Genomic DNA, 17,061 nt, shown 5'->3' with positions numbered 1-17,061 from the left:
CACAGTATATACAATGAAATTGAAGTTATATTAGACTAGATGCAGTCTCATAGTTTGCACCAAGCAGGTTCCCATTATACACATATACCATATATCTATGTATATATCTTTCTATTGCATACATAGACCACAATCATTATCAATGGGACTTAAAACAACTATGTCAAAGAATATACACATATATATACACATATACACATATATATATGTATATATATATATACATACATACACATCACCAATCATATGGAATATAGACTTTGAAAAGGCAAATTCATATACAGTACAAGAACATGATATCAATTTTAATTAGATGGTATAAATATGAATAGTAAAAAATAGCATGGTATATACATACATGATTTCATGTTGAGAAAACGGTACAATACAATATATAATATAGACATGCGTCCAACTCTACCCACTTTATGGAATGTAGAGAGCATAAAATGCACATACATGGTTTGCATGATTTACAATAACTTTAAACCTATACAACGTTTAAGAGACATGTTTGTACTGTTGACCCGGTTTTACTGGTCTAATGTTATACCTTGCATTTTTATGATAGAAAATGGAGAGACTGAAATGTCTCCTGAAGAATCTTGGGACCACAAAGATGAACCAAATGAAGCAGAACCAGGAGGTGGCTTCTTAGGAGATGGAGGGTCCACTGAAGAGGTGGCTCAGGAAATCGAAGAGGAAGAGGAGATCACAAAACCCAAAACTGTTGTTGCACCTCCAGACGCCCCCAAAAAAGAACATGTTAATGTGGTTTTCATTGGACATGTTGGTATGTCAGCTTTCACTTTTTTACTCTTACAAATGTCTCGCGCAGTGAGCAGCCATGACACTGGTATCACAAAACATTTAGTTTTCTAAAGAGAACCCAGCAGAAGCCGTTTTAAAAAAAAAGAACTTAATTTTTCCTAATTAACCACTTCAGGACCATAGGATGTACATACTTATCTTGAAGTGGTTATACTAAGATCATGGTTGCTACTGCAGCCATAACTTTGGTGTCGATTTTAGAGCGGGGGAGTTCTTTTAAGTAGTGTACTGTGTGTGTTCTGCCAGACATCAGAGTTAAAGTTGTCAGGCTGGCTGAAATGCTGGATAAACAGACGATCAAGAATAATCTTGTGTTTGATTGTCTGCATTGGAGGGCAGGGGAGGCATTAGGGGTAATGTCTCCATAAAGAGAACCTGTCACCTGCCAGTGCAATGACATCGGAAGCACCCTTGTGATATCAATAAAATTAGATTAAAATTTGTGTAAAATAAAAATTAAGTTGACTAATCAAAGAATATTAACATTTAAAACACGTGTATGTAAACAGCGTTATACCACTCATGGCATAGGTATCGCTGTGTATGTTAGTGAGCGCAATAATTCTAGGGCCATAATTCACTGTAAACACTAAAGTGATGAGAAATAAAGGGCTTTAAAGTGTCACCTATGGACAATTTTGATTACCATAGTTTTTCACTATTGACCTAGTGTGTGCAGTTTTAAAGTATCCCTAAACGCATAAGTTAAATTTAAAAAAGGCATTCAAGTACCCTATTAACAAAAATCCAGATTTGTCCATCACTCAGCTGTAGATCCTTAAATCCTATCTACATTCGTGCGGACGTGTGTCCTTCTGGAGGGTCTTTCCCTTTGTTCTCTATGGTCCCTGTGCGTGTTGTGAGGTAGCCACTGCTCCAAGCTTGCCCCTGTGATGGACTACAATCTCAATACAAATGTGTAAACTAAAAGTGTGATTATAGTCCATGCTTAGAGCGTGCTTGGAGCGGTGGCTACTTTAAAGCACTCGCCGACCATGGAGAACAAAAGTAGCCACCCTCCAGAAAAATGGACAGTGTCGGCACCAATTTGGAGATGATTTGAGGATATACAGCCGAGGGATGCACAAATCTACTTTAATAATTAAGGTACTTGAATGCATTTTTAAGATTCAACTCTGTCACTTTAAAGCTTGACATGTTAGATATCTATTTTCTCAACATGACCCTATTTGTGTGCACTAAGAATCAATGTTGTGCATCATAAACAAATTCAGCTACCATTTTATTATTCTACGGGGCCTCGGCTTTCATAAAATATATAATTGTTTAGGGGTTTAAAGTAATTTTCTATCCAATAATTCATATTTTAACGTATGGTTGAATAATGAAGAAAACTGCTTTGGTCCTAGGGTGGTTAATAAAACCTGCAGATGTACATCCGAACACAGAAAAGAGGGTTGATTAGTCACTTTTGCGGCACTTGTGCAAATCTGAGCTTGAGCTGTTAAGCTCAGTAAACAGGCTTTTATCAGTAGAACAATGCCACTATTGTAAAGGTAAACCTAAAGGGATAACAATATCTTTTCCCATCAACGTCATCCAGGACAGCATCACAAGATGGAATCTCCTCCCCAAGCTACAGGAATCATGTCACCACTAGCCTTTGAAAGGCCCGTCTCATCTCCATTCCCTCAGTCTTTGTGTTTCCTCAGTCAAACTGGGGAGCGTGTCACTGGAACGCTGAGGAAGCCTCCATCAGGCAATATTTGCCTGAGGTTTACCTCCTTGTGTGGATCAGCCTGACTTTTCAGTGTGGGATGCGCCAGTACCGGGGGTGCCGTCGCTCTATTGGCTGAGCCCTTCCTGCGGGGGTCTAATTCGGAAGATTGCTGCATTTGAAGGGCTCTGGGATTCTCTCCACGGCCGGACCTGATGACTGCGTAGGTCATTATCGGTGTGAGCGGCGTCACTTCGGGGGCCGAGATCTTGCGTTCCAGGCCTCGTTTTGGCGTAGGGGAAGTGGGAGTGGCCTTGCATGGTGCTAGCAGCGTGATTACAGGTCCACTGTGAAAAACGCGGGGGTCGCAGTCGCTCCTTAGACATGGATCCTGCCACTTCTCTGCATACCTTGCAGCCTGATAAAGTACCGATAAAAGTACCGATAAAAGATGCTACGTTGTCTAAGATTTCCAGGAAGTCCGATTTGGCTTTGAGTACATGGGGGTTCTAAAAGACCCCATGGACAAGAAGGCAGAGATTTTGCTAAAAAGTACTTGGGATTCTACAATCACAAATTTGAAACCAACCTTAGGAACGACTTGTGTGGCCAGAAACCTGGAGTTCTGGTTATCACAACTCGAGTAATTTGCTAGCAGGTACGCCTAGAAAACGGCTTTCAGAATCTCTCCTGATGCTCTTCAAAGCTGTTGGCTTTATCGTGGATGCTTCTGCCGATTCCTTCAGGATGTTGGTGAGATCAGCAGCCTTGGTGAACTCCTCCCGACGAGCGCTTTGATTAAAAGCGTGGGAGGGAGATACAGCTTCTAAATTTCGCTTATGTAATCTTCCCTTTAGTGGGGACCACCTTTTAGGGCCAGAACTAGATAATATTTTGAAGAGGACAGCGGATAAGAAAAAAGCTGTTCCTGAAAGGAAAAATAAGCCATTTCGTCAGTTTTTTTTAAAGGGTCCCCGTAACAAGATACAGAATAAAGAAGAGCAACCTAAGAAGCACTGGACAGGACATAAGGGTAGGGGCAAGGGGGTATTCTCACTAATCCTCCCACCCAGTTACCTAAACCACAATGACTCTTGTCCTTTCATGGGAGGAAGATTGGGGAACATCCAGCCAGTTTATCTTGGGCATTATAGAAGAAGGGTACAGGTTGGAGTGCGATGGTTCCCCCTCCTCATCGTTTCATGATTACGGATCTTCCAAGGAGTTCAGCCAGAGCAAATGCCCTTTGCCTGCTCTTGGGAGACCTGGTGGATCAGGGAATGATTATACAGCTACCAGAGAAGGAGCAAGGCCTGGGTCTGTACTCACATGTTTTTGTGGTGCAGAAGTCTTTAGGGAAGTACAGATCGATTCTCAATCTGAAGCTCCTAAATCTGGTGATAAGATACAAAAGGTTCCCGAATGGATTACATTTTTTCAAGTCAGGAACCTTTTGCCGAAGAATTGTTTTCTAGTAACCTTTGACCTGAGGGATGCTTTCCTGCACATTCCCATTCATTAGGTCCTGTCACGTGTTTCTGCGCCTCGCAGTCAGAATTGGACGGAGGGTTTTTCATTATCAGTTCAGAGCCCTTCCATTCGGCCTATCTTCATCCCCTCAAATTTTCTCAAAGATTCTAGGGGAAGCTCTGGCTCCATTAAGTCTGCGGGGAGTCAACATTATTTCATGCTTGGACGACATTCTTCTGTCGGACAATTCGGTAGCCCAATGCGTGAAGGACCTGGAGACCACCCAAGAATGGTTGCAGGGTCTTGGTTAGATTATAATTTTTCAACAATCCAATCTGGTGCCTTCCCAGTTGGCAACATTTTTGGGTTACGTGTTAAATACGGTTGAACAAAAAAACCTTGCTCCCAGAAGACAAAATTTTAAAACTCTGTTCAGCGGTCAGAGGTCTACAGACAAATCAAGCAGTATCACTGTGGGAGATTATGCCAATCTTAGGGCTGATGACGTCTCGTCAGCGGTCAGGTGGGCAAAATGTAATCAGTGAGCCCTTCAGCGTTTCCTCCTGAAGTGCAATTGTTCCCTAGACAATTTTAGATGCTATGGTCCTGCTGCCCCATTCTGTGAGAAGAAGTCTGGTGGTGGAGAGACCGGAAGTCCCTTTCTGGGGGTCTTAAATGGTCTGTCCAGCCTATCATAAGGCTAACCACAGATGTAAGTTCTTGGGGGGGCACTTGGAAAGTCGGGTGGCTCAGAGGAAGTGGTCTCGAGAAGAATCGAGGATGTCTTCAAACTGGAGGGAGCTGAAAGCAGTTCAGAATGCAATAGGGGCCTTTCAAGAGTCTCTTGAATCAGCATCTGCTGAACCTCTCTGACAATATGACCATGGTGTTTTATTTAAACAAGCTGGGTGCGACTAGGAGTCCGCTGCTACAGACACTAGCCAAGGACATTTTTTTCTGGGCAGAGAGACATCTGTTTTCACTCAAGGCAATCCATCCGAAATGTATTCAGAATTTTTTGGCTGACTTCCTGAGCCGATGCCAGCTTCTTCAAGACGAATAGAGCCGGAACCAGGAAGTGCTCAACTTTCTTGCTCTAACATGGGGTCGTCCGCAGGTAGATCTTTTTGCAACCCAAGTGAACACAGAGTTGGATCGCTTCTTTTCTTTGAATCCATTGGACGAAGCAGTGGCAATAGATGCTCTGTCAAATCCATGTGATTTCCGTCTTTTTTACGCCTTCCCACCCTTCAATTTGATTCCCAGGGTACTGCAGACGTTTCTACTGGAAGACATGGAACTGATTCTAATAGCACCATTCTGGCCCAGGAGAGCTTGGTTCACAATTATGTTAGTTTTAACAGACCGCCCTCATTTGCTGTTCCAGGGTCCAGTGCTGCATCCACAAGTGGACAGGTTCTCCCTGACTGTTTATCTGAAGAAGAGATCTTAATTAGAAAGGTCTCTCCTCTCAGGTTATCAGTACATTGTTATTGAGTAGGACGCCAGTCACTAGAAGGATTTATGGTAAGGTATGAAAAACCTTTTGTTCCTGGAGAAATAAATCTAACAGGTATTCCAGCTATTTTTGATTTCCTTAAGGAGGGGGCGAACAATGTTTTTTTTTTTTTACAGTGTACCTTAGCACGCGACCAGCTGGTAGCTAGATTTTTTTAAAGCCCTGAGTAGGATTAGGCCAACCACCTGTTGTACTGTTCCAAGGTGGAACCTATCCTTAGTACTGCAAGGTCTGATGAAAAAGCGTCTTTTGATCCTTTGGCCTTCCTATTAGGTTGTTTACACAGAAATCTGTATTTATGGTAGCGATTTACCTCGGCACGTAAGGTCAGTGAATTACAGGCCCTTTCTATTAGAGATCCCTTTCTAACAATTTTTGAAGACGGGGTTGTTTTAAAAACAGACCAAGCATTTCTCCCGAAGGTTGCTTGCAAATTTCATAGGTCACCACTGGGATGTATGTTGTGCCATTTAAAATGAATGCTAATGCCATGCACCAGTGTTACATAGTTACATAGTATTTGAGGTTGAATAAAGACATAAGTCCATCAAGTCCAACCTATTGTGTATGCATTTATGTTTGAGCAGGTATGTGCATGTGTATTAGTCCATGTGGGATTTTGCTCTTAGGCGTACCTGTACCCCTGTATGTTATGGTCTCCAAGGAACTCGTCCAGGAGTTTTTTGAATGATTCCACACTCTTAGCTGAGATCACTTCCTGCGGCAGCGAGTTCTAGACCTTAACCGCTCTGACTGAACAACCCCTTGCGCCCTGTGTGTTGGAATTTTTTTTCCACCAATTTTTGGTTGTACCCTCTGGTCTTTGTTATGGAGCTAACCGTAAAAAGTTTGTTAATAATGTTGCGGTCACCTTAAATAGTTTATACATGAAGACCATGTCCCCCCTTAGTCTCCTAACCTCCAAAGAGAACATATTTAATTTTAACAACTTGTTTCATAGTTCAGGTCTTCGAACCCCTTAACAAGTTTGGTTGCCCTCCTCTGGACTTTTTCTAGCTCAAGGACATCCTTTCTGAGTATTGGTGACCAAAACTGGACCGCATAATCCATATGTGGCCGAACCAGTGATCTATAAAGTGGCAAAATTATAGACTTGTCCCTGCAATACATTCCCTTCTTAATGCAAGACAGGACTCTGCTTTGTTTACAGCAGTCTGGCACTGCAAGCTATTCAGTCTGCGGTCTATAATGACCCACAAATCCTTCTCCGTTTCCGACTTCTCTAGTGGCACACCCATAAGTGAATAGTCCATTTGCCTATTTTTAACTCCAAGGTGCATTACCTTACATTTATCGACATTGAACTTCATCTGCCATACAGTTGCCCACTCCCTGATTTTCTCAAGGTCCTCCTGTAATGTTGCAATGTCTGAATCCTTGTCTATTACCCTCCCGATTTTTGTATCATTAGCAAACAATGAGACATGGCTACTCACTCCCTTCCCGATATCATTAATAGGTTAAAAAGCATTGGACCCAGCACAGAACCCTGGGGCACGCCACTCCTGACCTCCTCCCATTTTGAAAAGGTGCCATTAACTGATACTCTTTGTGCACGTTCTTGTAGCCAGTTTTCTATCCACGTGCAGACTAATTCATCTATGACTATAGCTCTTAGCTTGTATAACAAGCGTTTATGTGGCACCGTATTGAATGCTTTGGAAAAGTCCAGATATACTACGTCCACCGGCCTCCCCCCCATCCAGATCTCTACTTACCTCTTCGTAAAAGGTCAGCAGGTTGGTCTGGCAAGAACGATCCTTCCTAAATCCGTGCTGCATGTTGGTTATTATGCCCTGTTCCCTGACCAATTCCACTAAGTAATCCTTAATAATTCCCTCTAATAGTTTACATACTATGCATGTCAGACTAACTGGTCTATAGTTCCCCGGTTGGCATTTTGACCCTTTTTTGAATATAGGAACCACATTAGCCCTTCGCCAGTCACTTGGCACTCTACCAGCCATTACGGATTCCTTACAAATGAGGAACAATGGTCCCGTTATCTCCTTGTTCAGTACCTTGAGTTCAGTACCTTGAGTACCTTTTGGGATGTAGATTATCTGGTCCTAATGCTTTATTTGCATTTAGTAGTTTAAGCCTATGTTGTATCCCACTTTCCGTCAACCACTCAGGTGTATTCCTTGTTAAATTTTTTGTTTTTTTCATGTACATTAAACCCGTCTGTTTCTTCTGTGAATACCGACGAGAAGGAAGTATTTAACGCCTCCGCCCTTTCCCTGTCGTTTGTGAATAACGACCTATTTATGTCCTTTTATTGGGCCTATCTGTACCTTTCTCCCCTTTTTACTGTTTATGTACTGATAAAAAAATTTGGGGTTATTTTTACTAACTCAGGTGATATGTTTCTCACATTCAATTTTAGCTGCCCGCACTGCCAGTTTACATCTTTTATTAAATTCTTTGTAGTTTTTGAATGCCAATTCTGTCCCCTCCATTTTATACTTACTAAATGCTACTTTTTTTCCTTAATGTATTGTTTTACCGTTTTATTTAGCCATATTGGCTTTGTTTTTGATCTTTTACTTTTGTTACCCAGCGGTATACACCTGGTAATAGCATTTTTTAATTTGTTCTAGAAACAGTCCCACTTTTGGTCAAAGTTTAGTTTATCAAATAAGTTTTCCCATTCGATTTCACCCACTATGTTGCGTAGTTTATCAAAGTTTGCCTTCCTGAAGTTTAAGCTTCTCGTCCGCCCAACACCCTTCCTTCCCTTCCTTGCACCCAATATTGAAAGCAATCACCATGTGATCACTATTGCCCAGTGTCTCCCCGATTACAGTATCCTCAATTAATTCTGTATTATTGGTGATCTAAAAATGGCATTTTCCCTAGTCGGGACCGCAACCATCTGATCCATGAAATTGTCTCGCAACATATTAAGAAAACGGGCAGCCTTTGCCGATTTGGGAAGTTCCATTAGCCCAGTTTATGCTTGGGTAATTGAAGTCTCCCATTACCACAACATTACCTTGTTTCCCCGCTATTTCTGTTTTGGGATTGTAGGTGGGCCTCCTCCTCCTCTTCCCCTATATTTGGAGGTTTATAACAGACACCCACAATAAGTTTACGGTTAGGGTTCTTTCTATCTAGTTCTAGCCATAACCATTCCACATCATCCCCACCAGCTGACGCGATATCAGGGATGTGCATAATGCCAGCCTGTCCCTCCTGAACAGGTGGTACCCTTCTATGTTAGTAGCCCAATCATGTGTGCCATCTAACCATGTTTCTGCTATTCCTACTATATCGTAGTCATCCTCCTCGAGTAACATAACTTCAAGGTCTGTTATTTTATTTGCTAGACTTCTAGCGTTGGTGAACATTTAATTTTTGTACATTTACTGGTTAAATGTTTGTTTCCCTCCTTGCTCCCCACTACTAATTTTAATTGTACCTGTTACGGTTGGTCCATTCCTACTTGGATCACCTTGGGCAATTAGATTTACTTTATTGACTACATTTAGTATGCTCTCTATATTGGCTTGATTTACTACTTTGACTATGTTTACTATGTTGACTAGAGTGAGGCCACTATCTAATCCTGTATTTGTTCCTTCTATGTTATCTTTCCCAGTGCATGTAGTTGGCGATATGCTGTGCAATTGCATGCTAAACACATGGATTCTGTGCATTTAGCATAACGTGATGGTGTAAACAAGCCCTACAAAAATAGGCATTTTCCCTTTACCTGTAAAATGCTTTCCTTGGAATCTATTCAAGACACGGGTCCCTCCCCTTTGTTCTTATGATGCACTCCTATTGTTGCTGCTAACTGATCTGAGGCATGCTGGAAGTGTGAGTTTTTATACTGTGCTGTCTTACTGCTCTGTTTGCAGGTGTCCAATCTCCTGAAGACAGCAGCATATAACCCAATCTACTTGAATAGCCTTGTCCCTTTAATTTAATCCAAGAAAAATATTTTACAGGAGAGACCAACTACGTTTTCATTTTAAATACAGTAGGGAATGTTTAAAATATATCAGCCTGCTTCCTGTTTCTTTCGCCATCTAAAACTTAAAAAAAAAAAAAGCTTTAGACGTACTGTAAGAGAATGGGGGTGGGGACAGAGGAAAATCCTAAAAACTGCCTTCTTGCAAGTAGCTACTATATGTCAAACCTGGGTTGTTGTCAATTTGAATTTACTTACACTACCATATTTACCTTCACAATGACTCTGCTGCATGAAATTTAAGCATCCAGGGAAAATACTTTAATTTACTTCTAATTGCCCAGATGGATACAAGTTTCCTGTAATTGTGTAAATTCTTTTATGGGCTGTTTTGCTTTTGAGTAGCCATTGGTGGACAAATAATGTAAGTAGATCTACGATTTCCAGAAAATATTTGTGGTAATCTTTAGTCTTTGCATATCCACTCAGTCATTAGAGGCCCTACTTAGCCTCCAGGGGCTTGGCCACTTTGATTATATAGCACCCTGTCACATGCCTGAGAAAAGCTTGATAGGGCTGTGAGTAATGTAGGGTATGCACGGGTAGATCTTCGCATGAACGTTTGCACGAAAAATCCCATCGGAATGTTTGGTAATAGGCTTGATAATTGCCGTTTGCAATTTTGCTTGATTTTAATTTTTTGAGTGCAATAAACCTTTTCGGAAATGTTTTTGTTTTTTAAATACACACAAAAGAAAAGGGGAAGCCCAACACATGTTGGGGAGAGAAACTATTGAAAAACAATGCAATATTGCATAAAGTGCATCAGAAACAAGTCATCCAGCATGAAATATATAAACAGTCAAGGGAAAAATGGGGAAGCAATACAGACAGGGCAGCACAAAAGGAAATGTGGGAAAATCACAACAAAGCTGCATCTCTCCCACCTTCTCCATGGCCACAGGAGCAGGAGACAAATGATCAAAGCAACATGGTGCCATGATCAAAATCTTCAGGGGAAAACAGCAATCCATCGATCCCAGACAGTCGAGCAGTTAGCCAGGGTGTTGTCCTGTGATGCTGTGATTTAAAAAAAAATAAAACAACCTGTGACATAGCAAAATAACGGCTTAAGGGAAATTAGGGAGGGCGTCTTCCAAGATCTCGCAATCGCCTTTCTAGCTCCAGTAAAAATGTACAACAGTAATTTAAATTGACTGTGACTTCCCTTGGTTTCTGATTAAAGAGAGCAATATGATGACTTTTGAAGGGTTAAAACCAAATACCACATGTATCCTAGTGAAAATCTTAGACCAAAAGCAGGTGTCAATCGGGCAATCCCAGCAAATGTGTGCAAAAGTTCCCACGTTGTGACAGCCCCTAAAACATGAAGAAGGGGAAAAGCCTTAGAGATCTGCTGGGGAACCAGGCACCACCTGAGGAGCAATGTATTATTATACAGGATTCATATAGCGCCAACAGTTTGCGCAGCACTTTACAATATAATGAAGACATTACAATACAATTCAAGACCATATGGTAAGGAGGGCCCTGCCCATGAGGGCTTACAATCTAAAAGGGAGGGGGGAAGTGATACATGAGGAGGTTGCTGTGTGGGGATGAATTGTTTGAGAACGTGATGGCTGAGTGGTTAGGTTGAGGTAGGATAGGCTTCCCTGAATACATGGTTTGGTTTCCAATACCGACACGGAAGTGGAACTCTTAGAGGTAGAGGCCGACATCTGCTACCAACTCTTGTCCAATGCCACAACCCCTGACTCCCAATGACCAACATAGGAAGGCTGACTGTAGAGGAGCTAGGAGGAGGGAGTACGAAAGGGAGATGACTTCGAGGAGTGAAGGTCCTAATGCCATTCGTGTAGAGATGTCTGGAAAATGGCGCCGCAGAGTGTGAAGATAGTGCTTGATTTGGAGATGACGGAAAATCTCCCCTGAAGCGAGACGAAAATGCTCACGGAGGTAAGAGAAGGAAGCTTTGGTACGAAAGGCCGCAGTTGACACCAAACAAAGCTGAATATCAGGGACATTTTCACAGCAGATATTCTTCCCAGCCACAAAATATTATGATGCTAAGAGGACCGCAGATCACGCAATTGGTTAAAAAGCGAAGGGAAATTGTCCTGATACAACGTATCGTAAAAGGCAGTGAGCATGACCCCCAGATGCGGGATTTTATGGGGGGCCCAACAAGGCAGCGAGTTCTTTCGGGGCAAGGAGACGTTAAAGGCTCTCGATTACGCCTGATTGACCTGTAAGCATGAGACACGTTCAAAATACGAAGGAATATGCAAAAGATTAGGGAGAGAGATCAAGGGAAGAGAGATCAATGGTTTAGAAAGACACAACAGGACATCGCCCGTAAATGGACACATTTTATGATGGTATCCCCCTATCTCGATCCCAGACACGTGAGAGGTAAACCTAATAAGATAAGCCATTGGCTGTGTTTGTAGTGATGTCCACGGATGGTGCCGTGCGTATATCGAGAAAAAAAACAAACCAGCAATGAGGATCACCAGCACTCATGGGATGAAATAAATCCAAATGTTCTTTTTTTTGAGGAAACATGTCACTTGTATTTAATAGCCAACGTTTCGGAACCATGAAGGTTTCCTTCATCAGGGCAGACATAGTGACAGAGTGAAATACAAGAACTTGTATACTGTATATACCCCCACATCATTACATAATGCTTAGGCACCTCCCCCAGATGTCACAGCCCGCCAGAAATTAAAACAAATAGAAAAATCAAAACAATGAAAAATACACCACTGACATGTAGAAGTGCGGAGAAATAGAGTAGTACATACACACAGACTACCATATGCAAAATCAGATGTAGAAGGACACTCACCAGGGAGCCAGATGGAAGAAGATAAAGGTTAAAAGGCTGCCAGAACAGACGAGCGAGTAGAGAGATTAGGCGGCAGCGCAACTGTATGTGTGGCCGTGTCATGGGTTGCCATGGGGACCAGTCAGTGTTGTTGGAGCACAATTGGAAGTACACTGTCCCCGTCTGGGGATATCAGGCGGCTGCATGTTGCAGATTGTGTGTACGCTTCCGTTGCTGGGCTACCCCATGCCAGGCAAAGGACTACAAATGAAAAATACGAATAAAAATGTTCCAACAATAGGGCGCTGAGGTCCAGGAGGAGGGGAGGAGAGAAGACGCTCCTGGGGACCTAGACGAAAAAGAATGCAACGTGAGCAAGTTAGTATGGGTCCGTCCAGAGAGTGGGGACAATATGTGTCCCGAGGATAGATGAAAGTACAGTGTGAAAAAGAAAAACATGATCCATGCGAGAGAGGGAGAGTTGTGGGGGGAGGAAAAGAACGGGAAATCGGATTTAGAGAAATGAAGCTCTCTCCAGGTGGTACTGGGCCAACAGATCACAAAATGATTTAGAACAAGACAATTCAACTCTACAGGGGGATGTGCTCGAAGGACTATCAATGTGTGGGTAGGTGACCAAATTTGTCACCACAAAGTATCTAAAAGCCCTCATAAGCACATTAAGGAGATGTCGAAAAAAGCCCAATTGGCCGGAATTTGGGGCATAATAGAAAACCACCAAAATGAGAACGCCCCTCTGGATCTTTAATCTCTCGTTTATACCAAAAATGAGCTGAGCGCTGGAACGCAATAGAAAAATGCTATGTTGTCTTGTAGAGGCTGTAGCCACATAATGTTGGAAGAACAGAGAATTAAAAATTTTTGGGGTGGTGTCATGTGAAAAATCTGGTCTCCTGATGACAGAGTACGTCCGCATGGAGAGATTGAAAAAATTGAAATGCCTGGACATTCACAGAGGCTACAATAAAAGGCATAGTGGCAGTGAAAGGAAAAACAAAAGCAGGAAAAAAAAGGATAGGAATGGGGGAGAGTCAGCAGCAGGGAAAAGGGGCACACAAACAAAACACTAGTAAAACAAGGACAGGAACAAATATACAAATAAGGACTCGCGAATCACCGCAATATTCTTCCACAGAATTGGTTTCCACTAACAAGTGAAGGGGGCCCAGCCGAAAGAGCCAGACCTCCGGCCCCCCATGGTCACTAACACCCAGCGAACGAGGTCACTAGGGGGTAAGCAAGGTACCCCAGCCGGGGAGACAACCGTAAACTGAGTTATCAGGGAACACCTCACAGGATAAGGCCAATGGCCCATGTAGCTACAGCACCCCTCAGGGGCTGGCAATGGCAAAAGGTGTCCGGTAACACATTAAAACAGTAGTAAGGCAACATTGTTACAAGAAAAAAATAGAGGCAAACCTAATTTAACAATGGTAGCTAAGAAAAGGCAAAGAAAGGCCACTCAGCCTGGATCCTCAAAGTGATGGTCCATCTACAAAGCGACCCGAGGACGATGGGGCACAGAGGTAGTGTTAGGAGACGCTGGAGGCAGGGAAGGACTGACCTGGAAAAATTGAGCGACAATCATCTGGAGACCCTCGTGGACTGTGGAGCCGCAGTGACAACATGCAGGCCTTCGCTGCAGGCGTATTGACAATGTGCTGACGGCTGCAGTGAGTAAAGATAAGCTTGAATGGAAAGTCCCAGCGGTAGCGGATATCGTGATCTTGAAGAAGTTGTAGGAAAGGTCGTTAGGCCCGACCCTTTAGAGATGGTGAGCAGTGACAAGTCAACAGACTGATACGAATGGCCTTAGAAGGATAAAGAAACCTACTCGAGCCGCTTGCAAGAGTCTCTCCTTAGTCTGTAGCCAAACAATGACATCCCTCAGAGGACCACCCAGAGTGCCGGGGGGTTCAGGGCATGGTGCACACGATCCATTTTCAGCTGGTTAATTGGGAGCTTTGGGGCCAATTCCAGAAAGAGTGCCGTGACAGAAGATTGCAGAACGGTAATATACTCCAGTAAGCCCCGAAACCGAATGTTGTAACGTAATCTTTGAGCAGGGAATGAAGCGTCATCTCGCTTTAAGTCTGATGTGGCCTTCAACCACTGTAGTAAGATCATGGCATCAACATTCGAGGGTGGAGGTGCGTTGGCTTATGTCCAGAATCTTCTTTGTGAGTTGATCTGTTAACCGATGGGACCTCTCTGATCTAGAGCTTTATGAAGCATAGCCTCGGACTTCTTCAAGAGATTGGGGAAAGGCTGTGAGGCATAGTCCATATCCGATTCCCTGGGTCCGCGTGGATGATTTATTGCATTTCTTAGCACTGTGAAAGACCATGGCTGACCTCAAACGGCATCGAAAGAGTTAAGGAACAAAACCGTGAAGGTGCTCAGACGGAATATCAACCAGTTGAGGGGAAAAACAGGAGATTTCTCCCCTGCTGGTACGGAGGTTCCTCAGAGCACATCCTTTCAGGCAGCCGCGCGCATGCACCCCCCTTTTTATTTGATTTTTATTTGATTTTTGTAATTGATTTTTCAAAACAAAAAACACATTCACTGTTAGAATTTCATTAGATGGAGAAATTTTCCAACATGCTCCTTAAATTTTTTTCCTAACTGTGGTCAACCGTTAATGTGGTTTTACTGCATCAACTGTTAGGAAGTTGAACAAACCTTTAGGAATCTATTGCATTCATTCAGAATCCTAACCATCTATACCCTACCTAATCAGACTACTAAAAGCCCATTGTTCGCTGTATTTCACTGTTTACTGCAAGGCTTTTACTTTAGTGATTTATTGTGGTTATGTGGTATACATTTTGTACTGAATACGGCTGCTTGGTTTCATAGAATATTTCAGCAACTATATTAATACGAACTGAATACAATATACGTGTCCATTCTTTCAAGCTATAGCAATTTAGTGTGGCAATTTGTCTTATACTGAATTCTGCCTTCATATTCAGGTTTTTAACTGGTATGGTTGACAAACGGACACTTGAGAAATATGAAAGGGAAGCAAAAGAGAAAAACCGAGAAACCTGGTAAGATTTGTTGATTTTCTTTTTAATAATATTCTTTTCTATCCTGTTTTGTCAGCATTATGGTGGACAAGGTAGGGGCCAGCTGACATATCTAGGTTGTATATTGAAATTCAGATCAGACCAGGAGCATAGGCTGCTTGGCCATCACCTGTTTTTTTGGGTGTGTAAATTTAGCTAAAGCTGAACCTGGGGAGGGTGTGGGCGGGATTAATTTACTCTTTCAGTGGGTCTCTCTCCTGGCTGCATACTTATCTTACGGGAAAGGTAAGATCAGGGTAAATATATGACCACATGTCCCCTTTAAAGGAGATCCCACCACAATACCAATCATGCAACTATAAATCTATTTACTAAAAAAGTATATAATTTATTGGATATATGAAAAAAATACATTAAAACAGCATTTAAAGATGTTATTACACTCGGCTATCCATAAAACATGATGAATCTAGTGAACATATATGGACCTCCAAAGGCATCAGAATCCGCTATGGATCAAGCATTACAGCAGGTGTTTATGACGTAAAACACTGAAATGGTAAAGGATGTAATCAGGCTTCTGAGCCTGATGAGGGGGACCCTGCGAGGCCCCGAAAGTACTTGCTATTGAATGGCAATGTTTGTCATTAAAATGGACATTTGCTGAGTATCAGCTTGGTGTGCTTTTGACATCCTTTACCCTTTCATATGTTTTCACGGTGCCTCCTTGGTCACTGCGAGCACCCATGCATCTACTATCTTCCAGGAGATCCGCTAAGGAGTGCAGCAAGATATACATAATTTTCTGATGTAAAACACTATTCACAGATTCCTTGTTTCTATTTGTAAACGAACGATCCAAGTATCACAAGTATGTAGTAGCAATCAAAGCAAATCCGTATTTTGTTAACACACACAAACAGGAGAGACTCCCTTTATCCTATGCATCCAGGGAACAATGATCTTGTCCAAGTTACATCTCCATAAGTGTGAAATAGTGAAGCATTGAATGAATAGCTGGTAAACCCGTGGGAGATATATATCACCTGACACCAACCGTTTCTCCCCAGCCGGGGCTTTATCAGAGGGGCGTAGTTTGCGCTACTTCGTGCCAGGTGGTTTAAATCCAAAATAAGACACATCAATCATGCTGGTAATTACTCTGTGTTCCATTCACCCTCAGGAAACACGAGTTATATCTATTTGCTTTCCACAGATTATACAATAATAGTTAATATATTTCTTTCAAAGTATAATTAGTTTTTATAATGCAATACATTGGAACTATTTACGAAAGGGCCACTGGAGCCATCTGCATGGGGTCACTGTTATAGAAAAAAAACCTATAAACTCATCAATACAATAACACTAATTGATGCATTATTTTGCATGTTATATATTATCTCCTCAATCAGATGGCACCACTATGGACCTCGTATAGATGTATAAACATGCTAGAATGGGACTTGATTCACAAAAAAACTAAAACTAATCGTGTAATTGTATGCCTGGTTCTTTATGGGATTTGGTAAGGTGTATCCATCTACATTCTCGCTGTAATAAGGATTTATCCCAATCTCCGCCACAATTTGATCTATGCACACGGTCAAGGACAAAGAAGCGGAGTCCCTGAGTTTTACTACCATGAGACTGAATTATATGTCTGGCTACTGGTGATCTCGGATCATTTGCTGCTATATCAGCCCAATTGATCTG

The 17,061-nt window shown here is 42.2% G+C and overlaps 1 protein-coding gene across 1 annotated transcript in view; it reads left to right on the top strand.

Moving 5' to 3' along the window:
* LOC108800068 (eukaryotic peptide chain release factor GTP-binding subunit ERF3A) overlaps positions 1-17,061 on the top strand; it is a 219,248-nt gene that overhangs the window by 52,708 nt on the left and 149,479 nt on the right. Inside the window, exons 6-10 of the mRNA XM_018572010.1 lie at positions 572-793; positions 3,168-3,262; positions 4,144-4,285; positions 9,841-9,859; positions 15,289-15,366. Coding sequence (XP_018427512.1) covers positions 572-793; positions 3,168-3,262; positions 4,144-4,285; positions 9,841-9,859; positions 15,289-15,366 — 556 coding nt within the window. The remainder of the gene's footprint in view (positions 1-571; positions 794-3,167; positions 3,263-4,143; positions 4,286-9,840; positions 9,860-15,288; positions 15,367-17,061) is intronic.

Source organism: Nanorana parkeri, unplaced genomic scaffold (genome assembly GCF_000935625.1).
Source record: "Nanorana parkeri isolate BGI_ZX_2015 unplaced genomic scaffold, ASM93562v1 scaffold1899, whole genome shotgun sequence".
NCBI lineage: Eukaryota > Metazoa > Chordata > Amphibia > Anura > Dicroglossidae > Nanorana > Nanorana parkeri.
The sequence above is the reverse complement of the archived record's forward strand: the minus strand, read 5'-3'. Positions and strand labels throughout refer to the sequence as shown.